General features: G+C 47.4%; 1 protein-coding gene across 1 annotated transcript in view; it reads left to right on the top strand.

Annotated features, from left to right (window-relative positions):
- The window catches only part of ABHD16A (abhydrolase domain containing 16A, phospholipase), a 35,891-nt gene that overhangs the window by 10,946 nt on the left and 8,790 nt on the right, over nt 1-16,155 (top strand). Inside the window, exons 4-14 of the mRNA XM_081853189.1 lie at nt 999-1,085; nt 1,989-2,074; nt 2,965-3,038; nt 3,766-3,870; nt 6,062-6,176; nt 6,320-6,421; nt 7,509-7,572; nt 8,514-8,563; nt 10,374-10,497; nt 11,514-11,618; nt 13,892-13,955. Of these exons, the coding sequence (XP_081709315.1) occupies nt 999-1,085; nt 1,989-2,074; nt 2,965-3,038; nt 3,766-3,870; nt 6,062-6,176; nt 6,320-6,421; nt 7,509-7,572; nt 8,514-8,563; nt 10,374-10,497; nt 11,514-11,618; nt 13,892-13,955 (976 nt within the window). The remainder of the gene's footprint in view (nt 1-998; nt 1,086-1,988; nt 2,075-2,964; nt 3,039-3,765; nt 3,871-6,061; nt 6,177-6,319; nt 6,422-7,508; nt 7,573-8,513; nt 8,564-10,373; nt 10,498-11,513; nt 11,619-13,891; nt 13,956-16,155) is intronic.

Raw genomic sequence — 16,155 nt, 5'->3', positions numbered from 1 at the left:
TAACAACATGTTCAGAAGAGCCGCCAGCTTTGCAGAGGGACAGAAAATATTTTTTTAAGAAAACAGCAGCATCTGATGTCTGGGCCTGCCCAGTAGCTACAGAATAGTGATTGTTTTAAAAGAAAAATGGGTGTGTTATGTTCTGCTTGAGGCTAACAGCTTATAGCATCCTGAAAAAAAGGGAGACCCAGCTGGCAGAACCCTGAACAAGAGCATTCCTGCCGGGGAGTGAAGCTGCACAGCAACATTTTGTGGCTGGCCCCATTGGTTGCATTTTTCGGATCCTGCCGTCCTATTGATGTGCACAGTGCAACTGCCAAGGGTTTCAACATGCATACGCCAGATGAATCGCAGCAATGTGATGGGTAATGGGGGCGGTGGAGGGGCCATTCTCATGCAGGCAGCCCTCTGCTGGCCGCCAATGCTCTTTCACGTAAGCACACTGAACGGCTTTCTCGCTGCAAGCGCTGGGCTCGGGAGCTGATGGCCTTTGCCCTTTGTGCACTGATGGCAAATCGCATGCTTTTGTGTTCTTCCCATGGGATAGAACAGGGGTAGGCAACCTAAGACCCAGGGGCCAGATGCGGCCCATTCGCCTTCTCAATCCCACCCACGGACGGTCCAGGAATCAGCCTGTTTTTACATGAGTAGAATGTGTGCTTTTATTTAAAATGCATCTCTGGGTTATTTGTGGGGCCTGCCTGGTGTTTTTACATGAGCAGAATGTGTCCTTTTATTTAAAATGCACCTCTGGGTTATTTGTGGGGCATAGGAATTCGTTCATTATTATTTTTTCCAAAATATAAACCGGCCCCCCCATATGGTCTGAGGGACGGTGGACCGGCCCACGGCAGAAAATGGTTGCTGACCCCTGGGACAGAATAAACGTTCTGATCGCAGTTATTGCTGTAAGAAAAGCATCCCGTGCAAAGCAGTCTCTTGAAGTTCTGAGCACTTGTTCTGACTGCCTGCCCCTCTTTACCTGTCTCTCTTTCCAGGGTATTTGACGATGTCGAAGGTTGTTGCTATCTCTCACTATGCCGGGACCATGCTGCTCTTGTTGGCAGGAATCGCCTGCCTCAGAGGTGAGCGTTTCCTGGAGTCTGAAGGCTATTGGCAGAAATGGGGAACCTATGCCCCCCGCCCAATATCCCCAGACTACAACTCACATCATTCCTGACTAGGGGCAATGCGCGCTGGGACTGTCGTGAGCTGGGGGTTGTATTCATCTACGTTTTACTCAGAGCAAAGCCATTGAAATTGATAGACCCGAGTTAGCCAAGTTCATTAATTTCTGCAGGTCTACTCCAAGTAGGACCAGCATTGACTGGAACCCAACAATGTCTTGGAAACCTTATCCATTGAGTCAAGAGCCACCATTGCCTTCCTTGGATTTTGGTGGCATGAAATTGTCCGATTCATATTTTTTTCTGTAGGGCCCTCAATGCATTTAAGCATTTGCATGTTTCCTTCGTGGGTCTTGGAAGGCAGTTCACAACATGTTGGGGGCGGTGGGGAAGCTACCTAGAAGCTATCACACCACACCACAATTATAAAATCAGTAAAACAGAAAGAAAACAGCAGATTAAGCAAAGTAAAGATGATGATTTGCGTCCAGCTAAAAGCAGACTGGCTGAAATCAATAGACGTTAGTTAGTCGCCACTGATTTCAGCGAGTCTGCTTCAGATTTTGACTTACTTGGATTCAACCCACCTTGGCAGGGTAGCACAAGGGAAAAAGTCACATCTGTGCCCCAAGGAGCTTCCAAACGACACTTTGACCGGGAGAACAGCCAGTAGGCAAGAAGGACAGGAATAATATTTGTGATATCAAGGGGTTAAACGAAAGGCTTCATAGAAGAGAGAGCTTTTGAGGAGGGGTGGGAATAAAGTGAGTGGGGAGGTGGTACTTTGTGGGTGCTGAAGCAGAAGAGGCAGCCGGATGCTGTAGGGCTTCAGTCCCTGAAAGCTTTTCCTCCTCTTCTCAGGCATCGGTCGCTGGACAAACCCCCAGTATATCCAGTTCATCACCATCCTAGAGGATGCACACCGGTATGGCACCCCTGAGCACAAGGTAAGAGTGGCTGCAATTTACAGGCCCCATCCTGATCGACTCCCAAGGCCCTCCCATCACCTCCTGACCACCCTCTGGGAGCTGCAATCCCAACTTCTAGAAGGCCGCAGGTTCCCCATTCCTGATCTGTTTAGACTTACTCCTTGCCTTTCCTGTAGCTTCTCTGTGGCTTGTAGTTTTAAGGAAGCGCCATGCTGTCAGGGACTGTGCTGAGGAGGGCTGCGCTGAGGAAGAACGGTGGCAGCCACCCCCTCCTCCTGATCCTGAATCTTCCCAGAAGCAGGAGGACAGTATAGATTTGGAACAGTGTCTTGCAGAGGGGCATAGTTCAGAAGGCAGAAGCTGGGAAATACTGGATGGGGAACAGCTTGGAGGAGAAACACTGGAAGAGAGAGGGTTAACAGATTCACTGTCTCTGGAAAGCATCCATCCACTTTCCCTAAGGTCAAGGAGAGCTGAGAAAGTGGCAGAACAGAAAGCACAGAGGGTACAAACTCAGGTTACAAGACATAGGAGTGATGTAGATTAATAGGGATGGAAGGGGAGTAAGACTTAATTGGGAGCACCGCCGTTCTAGAGAGATGCGTTCTGTTGTCTCTCGCTGTGACTATTAAAGATTCTAACTGGTAAGAAGACTCCTTTTCCTTTGTTCTGCTTATCTGTGGCCAAGGGGGAGGAAGCTGATTCCCAGAAGCCTGACACATGCTTCGCAATTGATCCCGGGAAAGGTTGGTTGATCCCGGGGAAAATATTGAGCGTCAACTGAAATGGGCGAAAGGTTTGCCTCTTGCCCAGCCTGTGTCTGAAAGGCTATTGAGCCAGAAGCTTTGTTGACCCATTGATTCAGCGTCTACATCCGTGATTTTTCTCACGCTTTCTCCGCATTGCAGAAGAAGCTCGCCAGTTACAACTTTGATTTCCGGAGCTGGCCTGTGGATTTCCGGTGGGATGAAGCTACGAGTCGGTGAGTGGGTTGGGAGGAAGCAGGAGTCCGGCCTCCTGGTCTCTTCTCCACTCTCCACATTCCTTACCCTTGAAGGCAGCTCTCGCTTAGGAAAAGCCAGTGTTTCCTGCTATAGGCTTCCTTGCTATAGTTAATCATGTTATGCTTCGGTAGATGTGAATGTACATAAAGGCCCAGCAATGTGCACAATCATAGGATTGTAGAGTTGGGAGAGACCCTCAGGATCATCTATTCCAACCCCCTGCACTGCTGGGATATGCAGCCGTCCCATGCAGGGATCGAACCTGCAACCATGGCATTATCAGCATTACACTCTAACCCACTGAGCTATCCAGGATCTCCAGACATCTTGGAAGACGCATCTGAACGGCACCAGCTGGGGATTTACATGCTAGCCAGTGCATGACGTCTCCAAGTGATGTGGAAAGAGCATTCATCAGCTGAGACATTTCATACCTTTGTGGTTGCTGTGCGCATTCTTCCTTGGAGACTTTGCACATTCACCGGCAAATGTGTGCGTCATTTTTTGTGTGCGTCATTCCAGCGCGTCATTTTTGCACGTTACCTAGTTGGGGTGCATAGCTGCCTATTTACCTCCCAGATATGCATATGTTCTCCGCTAACCTGTTGCCCTCCAGATGCTTGGGGGATGGAGCTGACGGGACTTGGAGCACCCGGGGGGCGCCAGAGAAAAGTCAGGGTAGTCACTTCCAACTCCCTCCTGCAGGTCAGATTCCCGAAACGTTCCCCTGTTGCGGTCAGAACCAAAGCACCGGAGTGCTGTCAACGGCTTCCTCCACGCCCTTAAGAAGCTGCCCTGCCAGATTGCCAGGTAAACCTCCTCTTTCGCTCTTTGCCCTTTTGCAAAGTATAGCTCAGAAGCATGAGCCCCTACCTGCTGATGCCCACAGTTATCAGTGTTTGGCCTTTGACATGCCAGGAGCCCAACTTGAATGTGCTCTAAGGACTGGCTGTCTCATATCCTACTCAGGGTAGGGTTTTCATAGTTAACCAGGGTCTCTGTTTTCAATTCATATAGTCCTTTCTACAGGTCAGTTATATTTGCTATGAGACATTGTTGTCATAGACATGGTGAGGTTGGTGGGAAGAAAGAAGGCAGGTAACGACCCTTATTTTCCTTAGTATATGTGCAGAGTTATTGTGTCGGTGTCGTGAGGGTAGGTTCTTTGAGGCGTTCTCAAAGTAAAGGAAGGATTGAACTCTGATTAGTAAGAATACACACAGAAGCTTGAACTAGCAAGACTCTGAGAAGGATGCATATAATAATCTGTCTCTCTACCCCTCAGCCCAGGTCGTTTTATTCACAAAAGAACCTTTTACAGAGTGTTCGTAAGAACCAATCAGATTTCTTCTGAGCATTTCAACAAACCCCATGTGGGGACAAAGTTAAACTACAAACACTAGTTAGGCATGCATACTTTTGGGTAAATGAATGAAAACTACAAAGGAGTGCATTCAGCAACCCCGGAGGTCATAAACAATCAATACACATGATAAGAAGGATGGCCAGGAGGACAGCGATCATTGCCACCTTTATGTGAGACCTGTTTCCTGGCCCTAAGATTAACATCCTGGGATTAACATATCAGAAAAACTACAGCAAAGAAACTGCCCACTGTCTTTGATGACCCAGGGCGCCTGTCTGTCTAAGTGTGTACGTGACTTGTGAAGAAAGAGAAATGGAACAGGGATGCAGAGGTGTGGATTGATCAAGAATCATATCAAAATAGTTTAAACCCAGTCAGCACAGTGCTTTCATTGCTGACACAGATGGCTTACTCTATATTTGTTAAAACAAAACAAATTCCTTCCAGTAGCACCTTAAAGACCAACTAAGTCAGTTCTTGGTATGAGCTTTCGTGTGCATGCACACTTCTTCAGATACACTGAAACAGAAGTTTCCAGACCCTTCTATATAGTGAGAAGGTGGGGAGGGGTATTACTCAGAAGGGTGGTGGGAATGGGTGATTGGCAGATAGCTGTGATGAGCCTGTTGACGACTCTTAACGACTGCAATAGGTCTTACAGGAAAAAGCAAAGGGTGAAAAGGTGAAAAATGGCTTTGTCATGTATAATGAGATAAGAATCCAAGGTCTTTGTTCAGACCAGGTTTCTCCATGGTTTTAAGTTTGGTGATAAGTTGTAATTCAGCAGCTTCTCTTTCCAGTCTATTTCTGAAATTCCTTTGTAGTAAAACAGCTACTTTGAGATCTTGTATAGAATGTCCTGGGAGATTGAAATGTTCTCCTACTGGTTTCTCTGTCTTGTGATTCCTGATGTCCGATTTATGTCCGTTTATTCTTTGGCGTAAGGTTTGGCCTGTTTGTCCAATATAGAGAGCTGAAGGACACTGTTGGCATTTTATGGCATACACAATGTTAGACGATGAGCAATTAAATAGTCCCGAGATGGTATGTGTGATGTTGTTGGGGCCAGTAATGGTGGTGTCCGGGTGTATGTGGCAGCAAAGTTGGCATCTGGGTTTATTGCAGGCTCTGGTGCCAGTGTCCGTGTTAAGTCTGGTTGTAGTATTATTGTGGGTTAGGAGTTGTTTAAGACTGGGTGGCTGTCTGTAGGCAATGAAAGGTCTTCCTCCCAGAGCTTGAGAAAGAGAATTGTCATTGTCCAGGAGAGGTTGCAGATCTCTGATGATGCGTTGTACTGTTTTAACTTGGGAGCTGTATGTGATGACTAGAGGTGTTCTGTTATTTTCTTTTTTGGGTCTGTCTTGCAGCAAGATCCATAGATCTATATTTGTTATAATTCCTCATAGCAATCCCACCTGATCACTACAGTTCTTCATTTGTCTGCTTGTTTGTTTTTGTCGTGGGTGCAAGAAGTTGAAGAGCCCAGAGCGTGGTTGACTGGGGGTGCAATGAGCCCCAAACTTTCCACTGAGTTTTCCATCCATGGTTGGAGACTCCTTCAGTGCAAAGCCCAGCGTGGCGGTTGCATACTCTGCAGACACCGATCCCTTATTTCTCCTCTATTTTCCTTGACAGCTTCGTAGTGGCTCACACCTTTGGACGACGCATGCTGTACCCAGGCTCCGTTTATCTGTTGCAGAAGGCCCTCATGCCCATGTTGCTCCAAGGGCAGGCCCGCCTGGTGGAGGAAGTGAGTGCCAGCTAGCTGAGAAGCTGCGATCAGTTTCTCCGTAGCCGGACGGCACGGAAGTGCTGCTTCCCGGCTTCGTTTTGCACCTGGGGAGCTAAGAGGCTTAGATCCCAACCGTGCTCTGTCCCTCTTGTATGTTGCAGTGCAACGGGAAGCGAGCGAAGCTGGCGGCTTGCGATGGAAATGAAATCGACACCATGTTCATGGACCGCAGAGAGACCTCTGAGCCGCAAGGCAGGAAACTGGTGAGTTGACACCCAAGGACCAGCGCCTAAGATCTTGTTCGGTCATCCAGTGCTGTGCAGGGGCAAGAGATGAAGGAAAGCAATAATAATAATAATTCTTAATCATTTATTTATACCCTGCCCCAGCCACTCTGGGCGGCTCCCAACAGAATATTAAAAACACAATAAAACATCAAACATTAAAAACTTCCCTAAACAGAGCTGCCTTCAGATCTAAAAGTCAGATACAGTGGTACCTCGGGTTACAGAAGCTTCAGGTTACATACGCTTCAGGTTACAGACTCCGCTAACCCAGAAATAGTACCTCGGGTTAAGAACTTCAGGATGAGAACAGAAACGGTGCAGTGGCGTGGCGCAGCGGGAGGCCCCATTAGGTAAAGTGGTGCTTCATGTTAAGAACAGTTTCAGGTTAAGAACAGACCTCCGGAATGAATTAAGTACTTAACCCGAGGTACCACTGTAGTTCAGGGACGCGGGTGGCGCTGTGGGTTAAACCACAGAGCCTAGGACTTGCCGATCAGAAGGTCAGCAGTTCGAATCCCCGCGACTGGGTGAGCTCCCGTTGCTCGGTCCCTGCTCCTGCCCACCTAGCAGTTTGAAAGCATGTAAAAGTGCAAGTAGATAAATAGGTACCGCTCCGGCGGGAAGGTAAACGGCGTTTCTGTGCGCTGCTCTGGTTCGCCAGAAGCAGCTTTGTCATGCTGGTCACATGACCCGGAAGCTGTACGCCGGCTCCCTCGGCCAGGAAAGCGAGATGAGCGCCACAACCCCAGAGTCGGCCACGACTGGACCTAATGGTCAGGGTTCCCTTTACCTTTACCTTACCACTGTAGCTGTTTATTTCCTTGACATCTGATGGGAGGGCGTTCCACAGGGCGGGCGCCACCACCGAGAAGGCCCTCTGCCTGGCTCCCTGTAACCTCACTTCTCCTAGCAAGGGAACCGCCAGAAGGCCCTTAGAGCTGGACCTCAGTGTCCAGGCTGAACGATGGGGGTGCAGACGCTCCTTCAGATTTGGCTTGCTGCAAGGTACATCTCCCTCTGGCTTCAAATGTAATAGCTTCCCTCTCTCCCTTTGTCTCCGCAGGTGATTTGCTGTGAAGGAAATGCGGGCTTTTATGAAGTTGGCTGCCTCTCCACCCCGCTGGATGGTATGATTCATGTCTCTCTTTTTTCCCACCAAAAAACAAAGCAAAACTGTTAAGGTTAGAATGGAAGGTTCTCCTGCAACTTTTCATTGTGCTGTTTGAAAGAGGGAAGCACATTTGGGCGCAACCGTTTTAGTTTCATTTTTCCAGCTTGGACAGAGTTGCTTAACGTTATGAGTCAAGATGGAGATTCTCAGAACCTGATGCAGGAATTTTTGACTGTGGTGCTGGGGACCTGTGAATATCCTTTTGTTGCCTCTTCAGATATTTCTGGGACTGAGCCAGAGCGCAGGGGGCTTTACCATCTGTGCAACTCTCCACTAATACGTGCCCTTCCCTGGGATGCAGAGATATGCTTGGCACTGATATATTCAAATCTTGCTGGGGAGAAAAAACTGAGCTTCCTTTCTGCTCCCCAAATGCTCCTCCACTTGAACGGCAATTCCTCGTTTATTGCAACTTGGAAGTGGCGCCGCACGAACAGGCCAACAAGCGAAAATATCCTTTGACCAAAGAAGCAGAGGCGACATTTTGTGAAGCTCGTGGGGACCTGCTTAGGGCAGAACCTGATGGGCTTTCCAAGCCCTTGTTCATGAGATGCATTCCTCATTAACCAGGCCTTTGGCTGTTGAACATCCGATGCCCTTTTAAAATGTGTTGTGGAAGAGGGAAGGATTATTGGGTTGTCTTTACTTTTATTATGTATTTTTAAAATATATATTGTGATTTTATGTTGTGGGTCATCCTGAGATCTACAGGTATAGGGCAATATACAAATCGTATCATCATCATCATGCCAGTCACCCATGACAGCACCTCTCCCCACTTGCGATTTCCAGTGTTCAGAGGCACACTGCCTCTTGATGTTTGAGTTAAAACGCAGCCATCGTGCCCAGTGACAGCCTTATGTCCCATGTATTCACCCTCTCTCTTTCTCTCTTTAGCTGGATTTTCGGTGCTGGGATGGAATCACCCCGGATTTGCAGGCAGCACGGTGAGTTATGTCAAGATTTTATTATTTTTATTTTTTTAATCATTTTTATTAATTTTCCAATAAAAACAGCCAGTTGGCATATCCATATAATCATAATCCAATTATAATCCAATTAAAAACAATAAACTAAAATAAAAAACAACCAAATTACAGTCCAAATTATTAATTATTAATTTGTTCCGGGCTTCCCATAGTCTGGACCTCTGAAGTATATCTCCAATATCTTCGTTCCTCCCTTCTTCTTGTTCTCATATTTTCCACATTCTGATCTTAACGCTTTAAAGTTCTCCTTCCCTGGCTATGCGATTCTCAATCATGCCAGAAATCATATATCCTTCCTCCATCGAGTACACCTTTGTGTGTGTGTGTGTGTGTGTGTGTGTGTGTGTGTGTGTGTGTGTGTTTTCAACTGTCTATTTACCAGCGCAGCTTTTCCTGACTTCATTCCAATCTTACAATCCGGGCTGTTGTCCAAGTCTATCGTTTGAAGTTTAATGACATAGCAACTCCCAAGTTGTTAAATCATTCCAATCCGGGCTGTAGTCCGAGTCTAATTGTTAAATTATTGAGCATACTGTTTGCAAGTTACATCGAGATTTTAAATTGGGTTACTTTTAGGGCATCCGGTGGATGTTGTCCGGATAAATCCAATTTAGATAGACCCATTTGGAATCGGGCACAGGGGCAGTGGGCACCTGCCTACCTCCAAGATGTGCCCTTCCATTTAGACATTTCCTCAAGCCACTCGGAATTCTAGATACTGGGGCTTCTCTCTTCCTGGTCTCTGCTCTCTGATTTGCACTGCCTCCCTTAATAAAAGAGAGGGCAGCTCAGCAATTGGTCCTTCCACAAGGAAGGGTAGGTCCCTGCCATCCAGGTTGTGGGGACAGAATGCCGTTCCTTTTAGCACTGGATCAGTGCTGGAGATTCTAGCACAAAACCCCCCCAAACCCATGCCCTTGGAGAATCATGTTCTTATGCAGCAAGGCAAAATTGGCAAAACGGTAGCTTTCTTCCTGAACAGAATTGCAGATGCTTCTGAACAAATAGCAATGACTCCTATTTCAAGTGGGCTTGTCGTACGATCATAGAATTGTAGAGTTGGAAGGGACCCCAACGGTCATCTAGCCCAACCCGCTGCAATTCAGGGCTCATCACAACCGTATGTAAATTGTTTCCACGTGTTGAAGCTGCCTCTTCTGTCCTAAAATCTCTCATTCCCCACATGGCTCAAACAGAACTGTGGCGCTCAAAACGGAGCACATTCGGCTTCCGAAAAAAAGTTCGCAAACTGGAACACTTACTTCCGGGTTTGCAGTGTTTGGGTTCCAAGTTGTTTGAGTACCAAGGCGTTTGAGAACCAAGGTACAACTGTACCGTCCTGTTCTCAGGAAGGTTCAGGAGAAAGGGGGGGGCGGTCCCCACCATTTCTCCTCAGCCCAGCCCCTGACAGGCCCCTTCCCAAGGGGGCAAGCAAGCGACTGAAAACATTAGTCTGTCCATTGTTATCTGAAGCATTTTTACCCCGCTCTTCGGCTGAGACGGTTTCCGGAACAGTTTACAAAGATCGCTTAGCTAGACAGCCCCTGCTTTCAGGCTCATAGTCTCTCAGAGACATGACACAAAAGGAATGGGGAAGGAGGAAGAATTGGAAAAGGAGGTTTGCCTGAAGGATAAAATAAAATAAAAGCGAGAGGAAGCAGAGAGGAAAGGAAAGCTCTCCTTGATCAGGCAAACATCCTCACAGCTCTCCCATGAGTCTTCACTCCCAGCCTCTCCTTGCACTGACCATTTCCCTCTCCTGCCTCAGGGAGTGCCGCTGCCTCAGAATGAAGCCAACGCCATGGATGTAGTGATGCAGTACGCCATCCACCGCTTGGGCTTTTTCCCTGAGGACATCATCCTCTATGCCTGGTCCATTGGGGGCTTTACAGGTAAGAAGCGCTGCTAGCCAGAGCTGTGAGGCATTGATACCGCCATGATAGGCAGGGGGAAATGGATTAGCCAGAGATGGGCTGGAACAGGCAGGAGAACGACAGGATGCGATTTACCCCTGGATTCCTGGGAATATGTGCAATGCCTTGTGAAGGAAACCCTTCTTGAAGGCCTAATTATAATAATTTATTATTTATACCCGCCCATCTGGCTGGGTTTCCCCAGCCTCTCTAGGCGGCTCCCAACAGAATTAAAAGCAAAATAAAACATCAAATATTAAAAGCTCTCCTAAACAGGGCTGCCTTCAGATGTATTCTAAAAGTCAGATAGTTGTTTATTTCTGACATCTGATGGAAGGACGTTCCACAAAGCGAGCGTCCCTACCGAGAAGGCCCTCTGCCTGGTTCCCTGTAAACTCACTTCTCACAGGGAGGGAACTGCCAGAAGGACCTCAGAGGTGGACCTCAGTGTCCGGGCTGGACAATGGGGGTGGAGACGCTCCTTCGGGTATACTGGGCCGGGGCCGTTTAGGGCTTTAAAGGTCAGCTCCAACACTTTGAATTGTGCTTGGAAACGTACTGAGAGCCAATGTAGGTCTTTCAGGACTGGTGTTAAATGGTCTCAGTGGCCACATGATGTTATCCCCCTGGAATTGGGCGAGGGGCTACTTATGCCCAGAGATGGAAAGTCCATATAGCACCGAGTTAACACAATGCATGATCTGCCAGTAAGTTCTCCTTCTGTAAGCCAGTGCAAACAAGGCACGTCCAGGCCTTCAAGAAACCTTGCTAACAAACAAACTGTTCTGATGCTTCTAGCCATAAACAAGAGCGGGGAGTTGGAATAATATTATCAGTTTTGGAAGCAGGAAACCTCAGCCTTAGGATGGGAAGGAGTCAAAACTTGGTGGTAGTCAAACAGGGGAGCTGAGTGGCGTCGAGGCTCCGTCCAGCGCACATTTGAGTCCTCCAATAACTCCTCTTGTCTCTCTCTCTTCTCTCCTCCAACCCAACAGCCACTTGGGCCGCCATGTCGTACCCGGACGTCAGTGCCCTTATTCTAGACGCCTCCTTTGATGACCTCGTTCCTCTCGCCCTCAAGGTCATGCCGGAAAGCTGGAGTAAGGGGAAGCAAACAGAAAATGCACATATTTTTTTTCTATGCTCAAATGGTTTCAGACCCTTTTATTTGTTTTGTTTTGAAATAAAATGCACCCCACCACAGAGAGTTAATATGCAATATTTCTCAGTCTGGCGCTTTCCGCCTCCCACCCCTAAGTGCTCAAACCATTCAGCACCCTACCAGTAACCCTTGGAAGCCCCTCTCTGGTACACATTTTGGGGGGCTGTGCTGAGATTTCAGGGGCTGCCTGTCAGTAAGTACGTTTCCCATTATGAGATTTGAAGCAGGACCTCCCATGCTTATAACCACTTTACTAGTTCTCTGTTCACTAGCAGGCCATCCTGGGGGTCTCCTTCTCCCCTCCATAATTTGGGCTCAGAGGACCCCTCACCTTGATTTTTGTTCTAAGTCACGATCATATCTCTCTCCCCCCTGCCCCAAATGTTCTTTGGCACGATACCTTCTTGCTAGGCTAGGGGATAAAGTGTTTCTCCCTTTGCCACCTAAGCTCTTGTCTTCTCTATTTTAGCCATACCTTTGTGCAATATATCACTGTGCCCCACCAAGATCCCCAATCCTGGACAGCCATTCATATGAACCAAACATTTTAGTTCCCTTTCCATTTCCTCGTCGTTTAAACCCACCAAGGGTGTGTGGTATTTGTGGTTTCTGTTGTGGCTGCCACGTGTTTCCCCAAAGTGTAAGGGGAGGGTGTCCTAGAGAGGATTCCCACCCCCCATTCGAAGGGGCCTTGCGGTGTTTACAAAATGTACAGGTTGAACAGATATTTACTAGGGCACGGGAACCGTGTGCAGACAGCGAATGTCAGCCCAGAATCCTGAAATTCTAAAAAGCTGTGGGTACAGTCCTCTAGATGTGCACTTTAGGGGTAAACCCCATAGATTTCAAAGAGACACAGCGCTGTCTTACACACTCAGACAAATAAACAGTCTATCCTGGCACTGTTCGTTCTAACGCAGCGAATCTATAAGATTTTCCCAGCCTGGTTACCCAGAGATCCTTTTAAGTGAAGATGCCAAGGCCTGTACATGAAACCATTCACATGCAAACCCTGTTCTCTTATCGGTGGGTTTTGATCCCTTTCCTTTAATGCCACATCAATATCATAGAACGACCCTTTGCAATGCAGCAATCTCAAATAAAGCATCCATGATGGATGGCCACCCAACCTCTGCTTAAAAACCTCCAAGGAAGGCGAGTCCACCCCTTCCCAAGGGAGTCCACTCTTCACCACACTTGGCTGTGAAACCGCTTGATCCCCTTGTTGTCCTTTAATGAGAGATATATCCTAGGCGACAGGCTATCCAAACAGGCTTAGGTGATCTATTTCTTATTAATGAATATTAATGATTAAATTTGTATACCACCCTATACCCACAGGTCTCAGGGCAGTTCACAACATAAAATCAGAATACAGTGGTACCTTGGTTCTTGAATTTAATCCGTTCCGGGAGTCCGTTCGACTTACAGACCAGTTCGAAAACCAAGGCGTGGCTTCCAATTGGCTGTAGGAGCTTCCTGCACACAATCAGAAGCCCCACGCCATATGTTCGGCTTTCGAAAATCATGCATAAACTGGAATGCTCACTTCTGGTTTTCGATTGCTCGGGAGCCGAAATGTACGAGTTTCGAGGCATTCAGCTTCCGAGGTTCTACTGTGTAAAAACACAAAATACATACAGTGGTTAAGAACCTTGGGTTAAGAACTTAATTCGTTCTGGAGGTCCATTCTTAACCTGAAACTGATCTTAACCTGAGGTACCACTTTAGCTAATGGGGGTCTCCTGCTGCCGCCGCGCGATTTCTGTTCTCATCCTGAGGTAAAGTTCTTAACCCGAGGTACTACTTCCGGGTTAGTGGAGTCTGTAACTTGAAGCATCTGTAACCCGAGGTACCACTGTAATAAAAACAAAAACAACCCAATAACACTCCCTCTCCCCAGCACATTTTTAAAAGGCACTGGATGTCAGTCAGCCCAAGTTCTGGTTAAAGAGGAATGCTTTTTCCTAAAGATGTACAATGAAGGTGCCTGTCAAACCTCTCTAGGGAGGGATCTACTAAGCGTCCATTTTGTCTGTGCCACGTCCTGTCAGTGACCAGCCCTCTCTCCCATCTCCACAGCACAATAAGTGGTGATTTTGGGTGGGGGGAGTTAAGCCAGGTTACTGTGAAAACTACGGAAGAGAATTGAGTTACGGATGTCCTTGCTGGTGGATGAAGCTGATCTAACACCTTCCCTTCCTTCCGCAGGGGGCTTGGTCACCAGGACTGTCAGGCAACACCTGAATCTAAACAACGCGGAACAGCTTTGCAGGTAGGCAGCAAAGGAAAAACTGGATAGTCAAAAGCGCCCACAGGAAAATAAGAAGAAATTAGCATACGTGTTGACATCTAATCTTTGGAATAGTGAAGCTGGGTTTTGCACTGAAAAGCCGGGGTGGAAATGAGCTGGTTTTAAGAACAGGCAGGTTGGCGGCCCCCGGACGGATGGGGTGGTTTTTCCTTCCCAGGAGAGTGCAGCTGGCTGTCCACTTTTCAATAGGTTTTTTGAAAACTCAGCCTGTTTCCTTGCCTTTTGACTGAAAGCTTTTATTGCATCGCACAGATTGCTCTCTTGTGGAATCGATTGTAATGAAATTTCAGGCTTGTTGCCAGTCGGGAGGCTGTAGCTTTGAAAGGCAGCTTGGAAAACACGTGATGTTAAATATTAAACCCTTCAGCTGAACGGTTGTCACTTTTATTGGAGCAGTAGCCGGGATCCCCAAATCACCAGGAATACTTGGGGGGGGGGGGAGAGAAAGAAATGGAGCCAGGGCAGATTTTGCTTTGTTACAAAATGCTGTTTTCCCTCACCTCGCGGAAACGTTTTGTCTGATTAGTGTTCTGAGGAGAGAGATCCGGTGGTACTGGGATTGGGGATTTATTGAGATTGTGTTGTGGAACAAGGGAGGGTCAGTCTGTAGCAAAACAGAAATCTGGTACCACACATGCTGTATTTTAGCTCTTGTGGCCAAACTAATAGGCTAATGTAAAGAAACCATGTGTTAACATTTGGATGGCACGCTAACGGGGTCCTGTGCAGAATGAGATGGGATAATTATTATTATTATTATTATTATTATTATTATTATTATTATTATTATTATTATTATTATTATTTGTACCCCGCCCATCTGGCTGGGTTTCCCCAGCCACTCTGGGTGGCTTCCACAGAGACCAAAAATACACTAATATGTCACACATTAAAAACGTCCCTGAATAGGGCTGCCTTAAGATGTCTTCTGAATGTCAGGTAATTGTTTATCGCTTTGACATCTGGTGGGAGGGTGTTCCACAGGGCAGGGGCCACTACCGAGAAGGCCCTCTGCCTGGTTCCCTGTAGCTTTGCTTCTCGCAATGAGGGAACCGCCAGAAGGCCCTCAGTGCTGGACCTCAGTGTCCGGGCAGAACGATGGAGGTGGAGACGCTCCCTTGCTGCTGGAAATTCTGTCTGAGACCGACTTTGAGTCTTTGCCTTCCACTAGCCTTCAGCTGCCTGGTGCCTTTCAGATATTGTCGGACTACATATCCCATCATCCATTGGCATGCTCTTGGCATTGCGGTCCCAAAGACAACTGGGGTGTACCATGTTGCTGAAGGCTGATCCACATAGTACTTTCCTGGATAGTTATGCTTTCCCTCAGAGCCACCAAGGACCAGAAATTTGATCCTAGTTAAAATGAAAGCTGTGTGAGTTGCCAGCCTCCAAATCGAGGCTTGACCGTTTGGTGGTTACAAGCATGACAGCGTCTGCTTTCAGCTGGAATTTGGCCCCAGGTCTCCTTGCAAATGAGCACTCTTAGCTAGCTGGATTACATGAATTCAACAGACTCGGTGGCTGTTTAAGCTTTTTAAGCCAAGATATGTGTGGACCTGCCGTGAGGTCCCTTCGCATTAACACAATTAAACCAAGACGTTTCTGACCACAGCTTCCCTTTTTCATCCATACTGGGAGGCTGCAGTTACCAGCTTGGGAACAAGCCAAAATCTCAGCATCAACTTTCAGCCGCGGTTTGTGATCCTGACTTGTTCCAAACCATAGTTTCTTGCTTTGGACAGAACAGGAAGTTAGAATGACAGTGGTACCTTGGGTTAAGTACTTAATTCGTTCCGGAGGTCCGTTCTTAACCTGAAATTGTTCTTAACCTGAGGTACCACTTTAGTTAATGGGGCCTCCCGCTGCTGCGGCGCCATCGGAGCACGGTTTCTATTCTCATCCTGAGGTAAAGTTGTTAACCCAAGGTACTATTTCTGGGTTAGCAGAGTCTGTAACCTGAAGTGTATGTAACCTGAGGTACCACTGTACTCAGAAGCTTCTTGGTTTCATTGTGGCTCGTGCAAAGGGAGGAGCCAAAGGGTCTTTGTGCACAGCATATGATTGCCTGAACCGTGCCAGTATCTGCTTCACATAGGATATTTTATAGCCTGCTCTTCTTTTGGGGAACTGCAGTGCAGTGTACCTATGGCTTCTAGCC

The sequence above is a fragment of the Podarcis erhardii genome (assembly GCF_964252035.2).
Source record: "Podarcis erhardii genome assembly, chromosome: 2".
Lineage (NCBI taxonomy): Eukaryota > Metazoa > Chordata > Lepidosauria > Squamata > Lacertidae > Podarcis > Podarcis erhardii.
The sequence above is the reverse complement of the archived record's forward strand: the minus strand, read 5'-3'. Positions and strand labels throughout refer to the sequence as shown.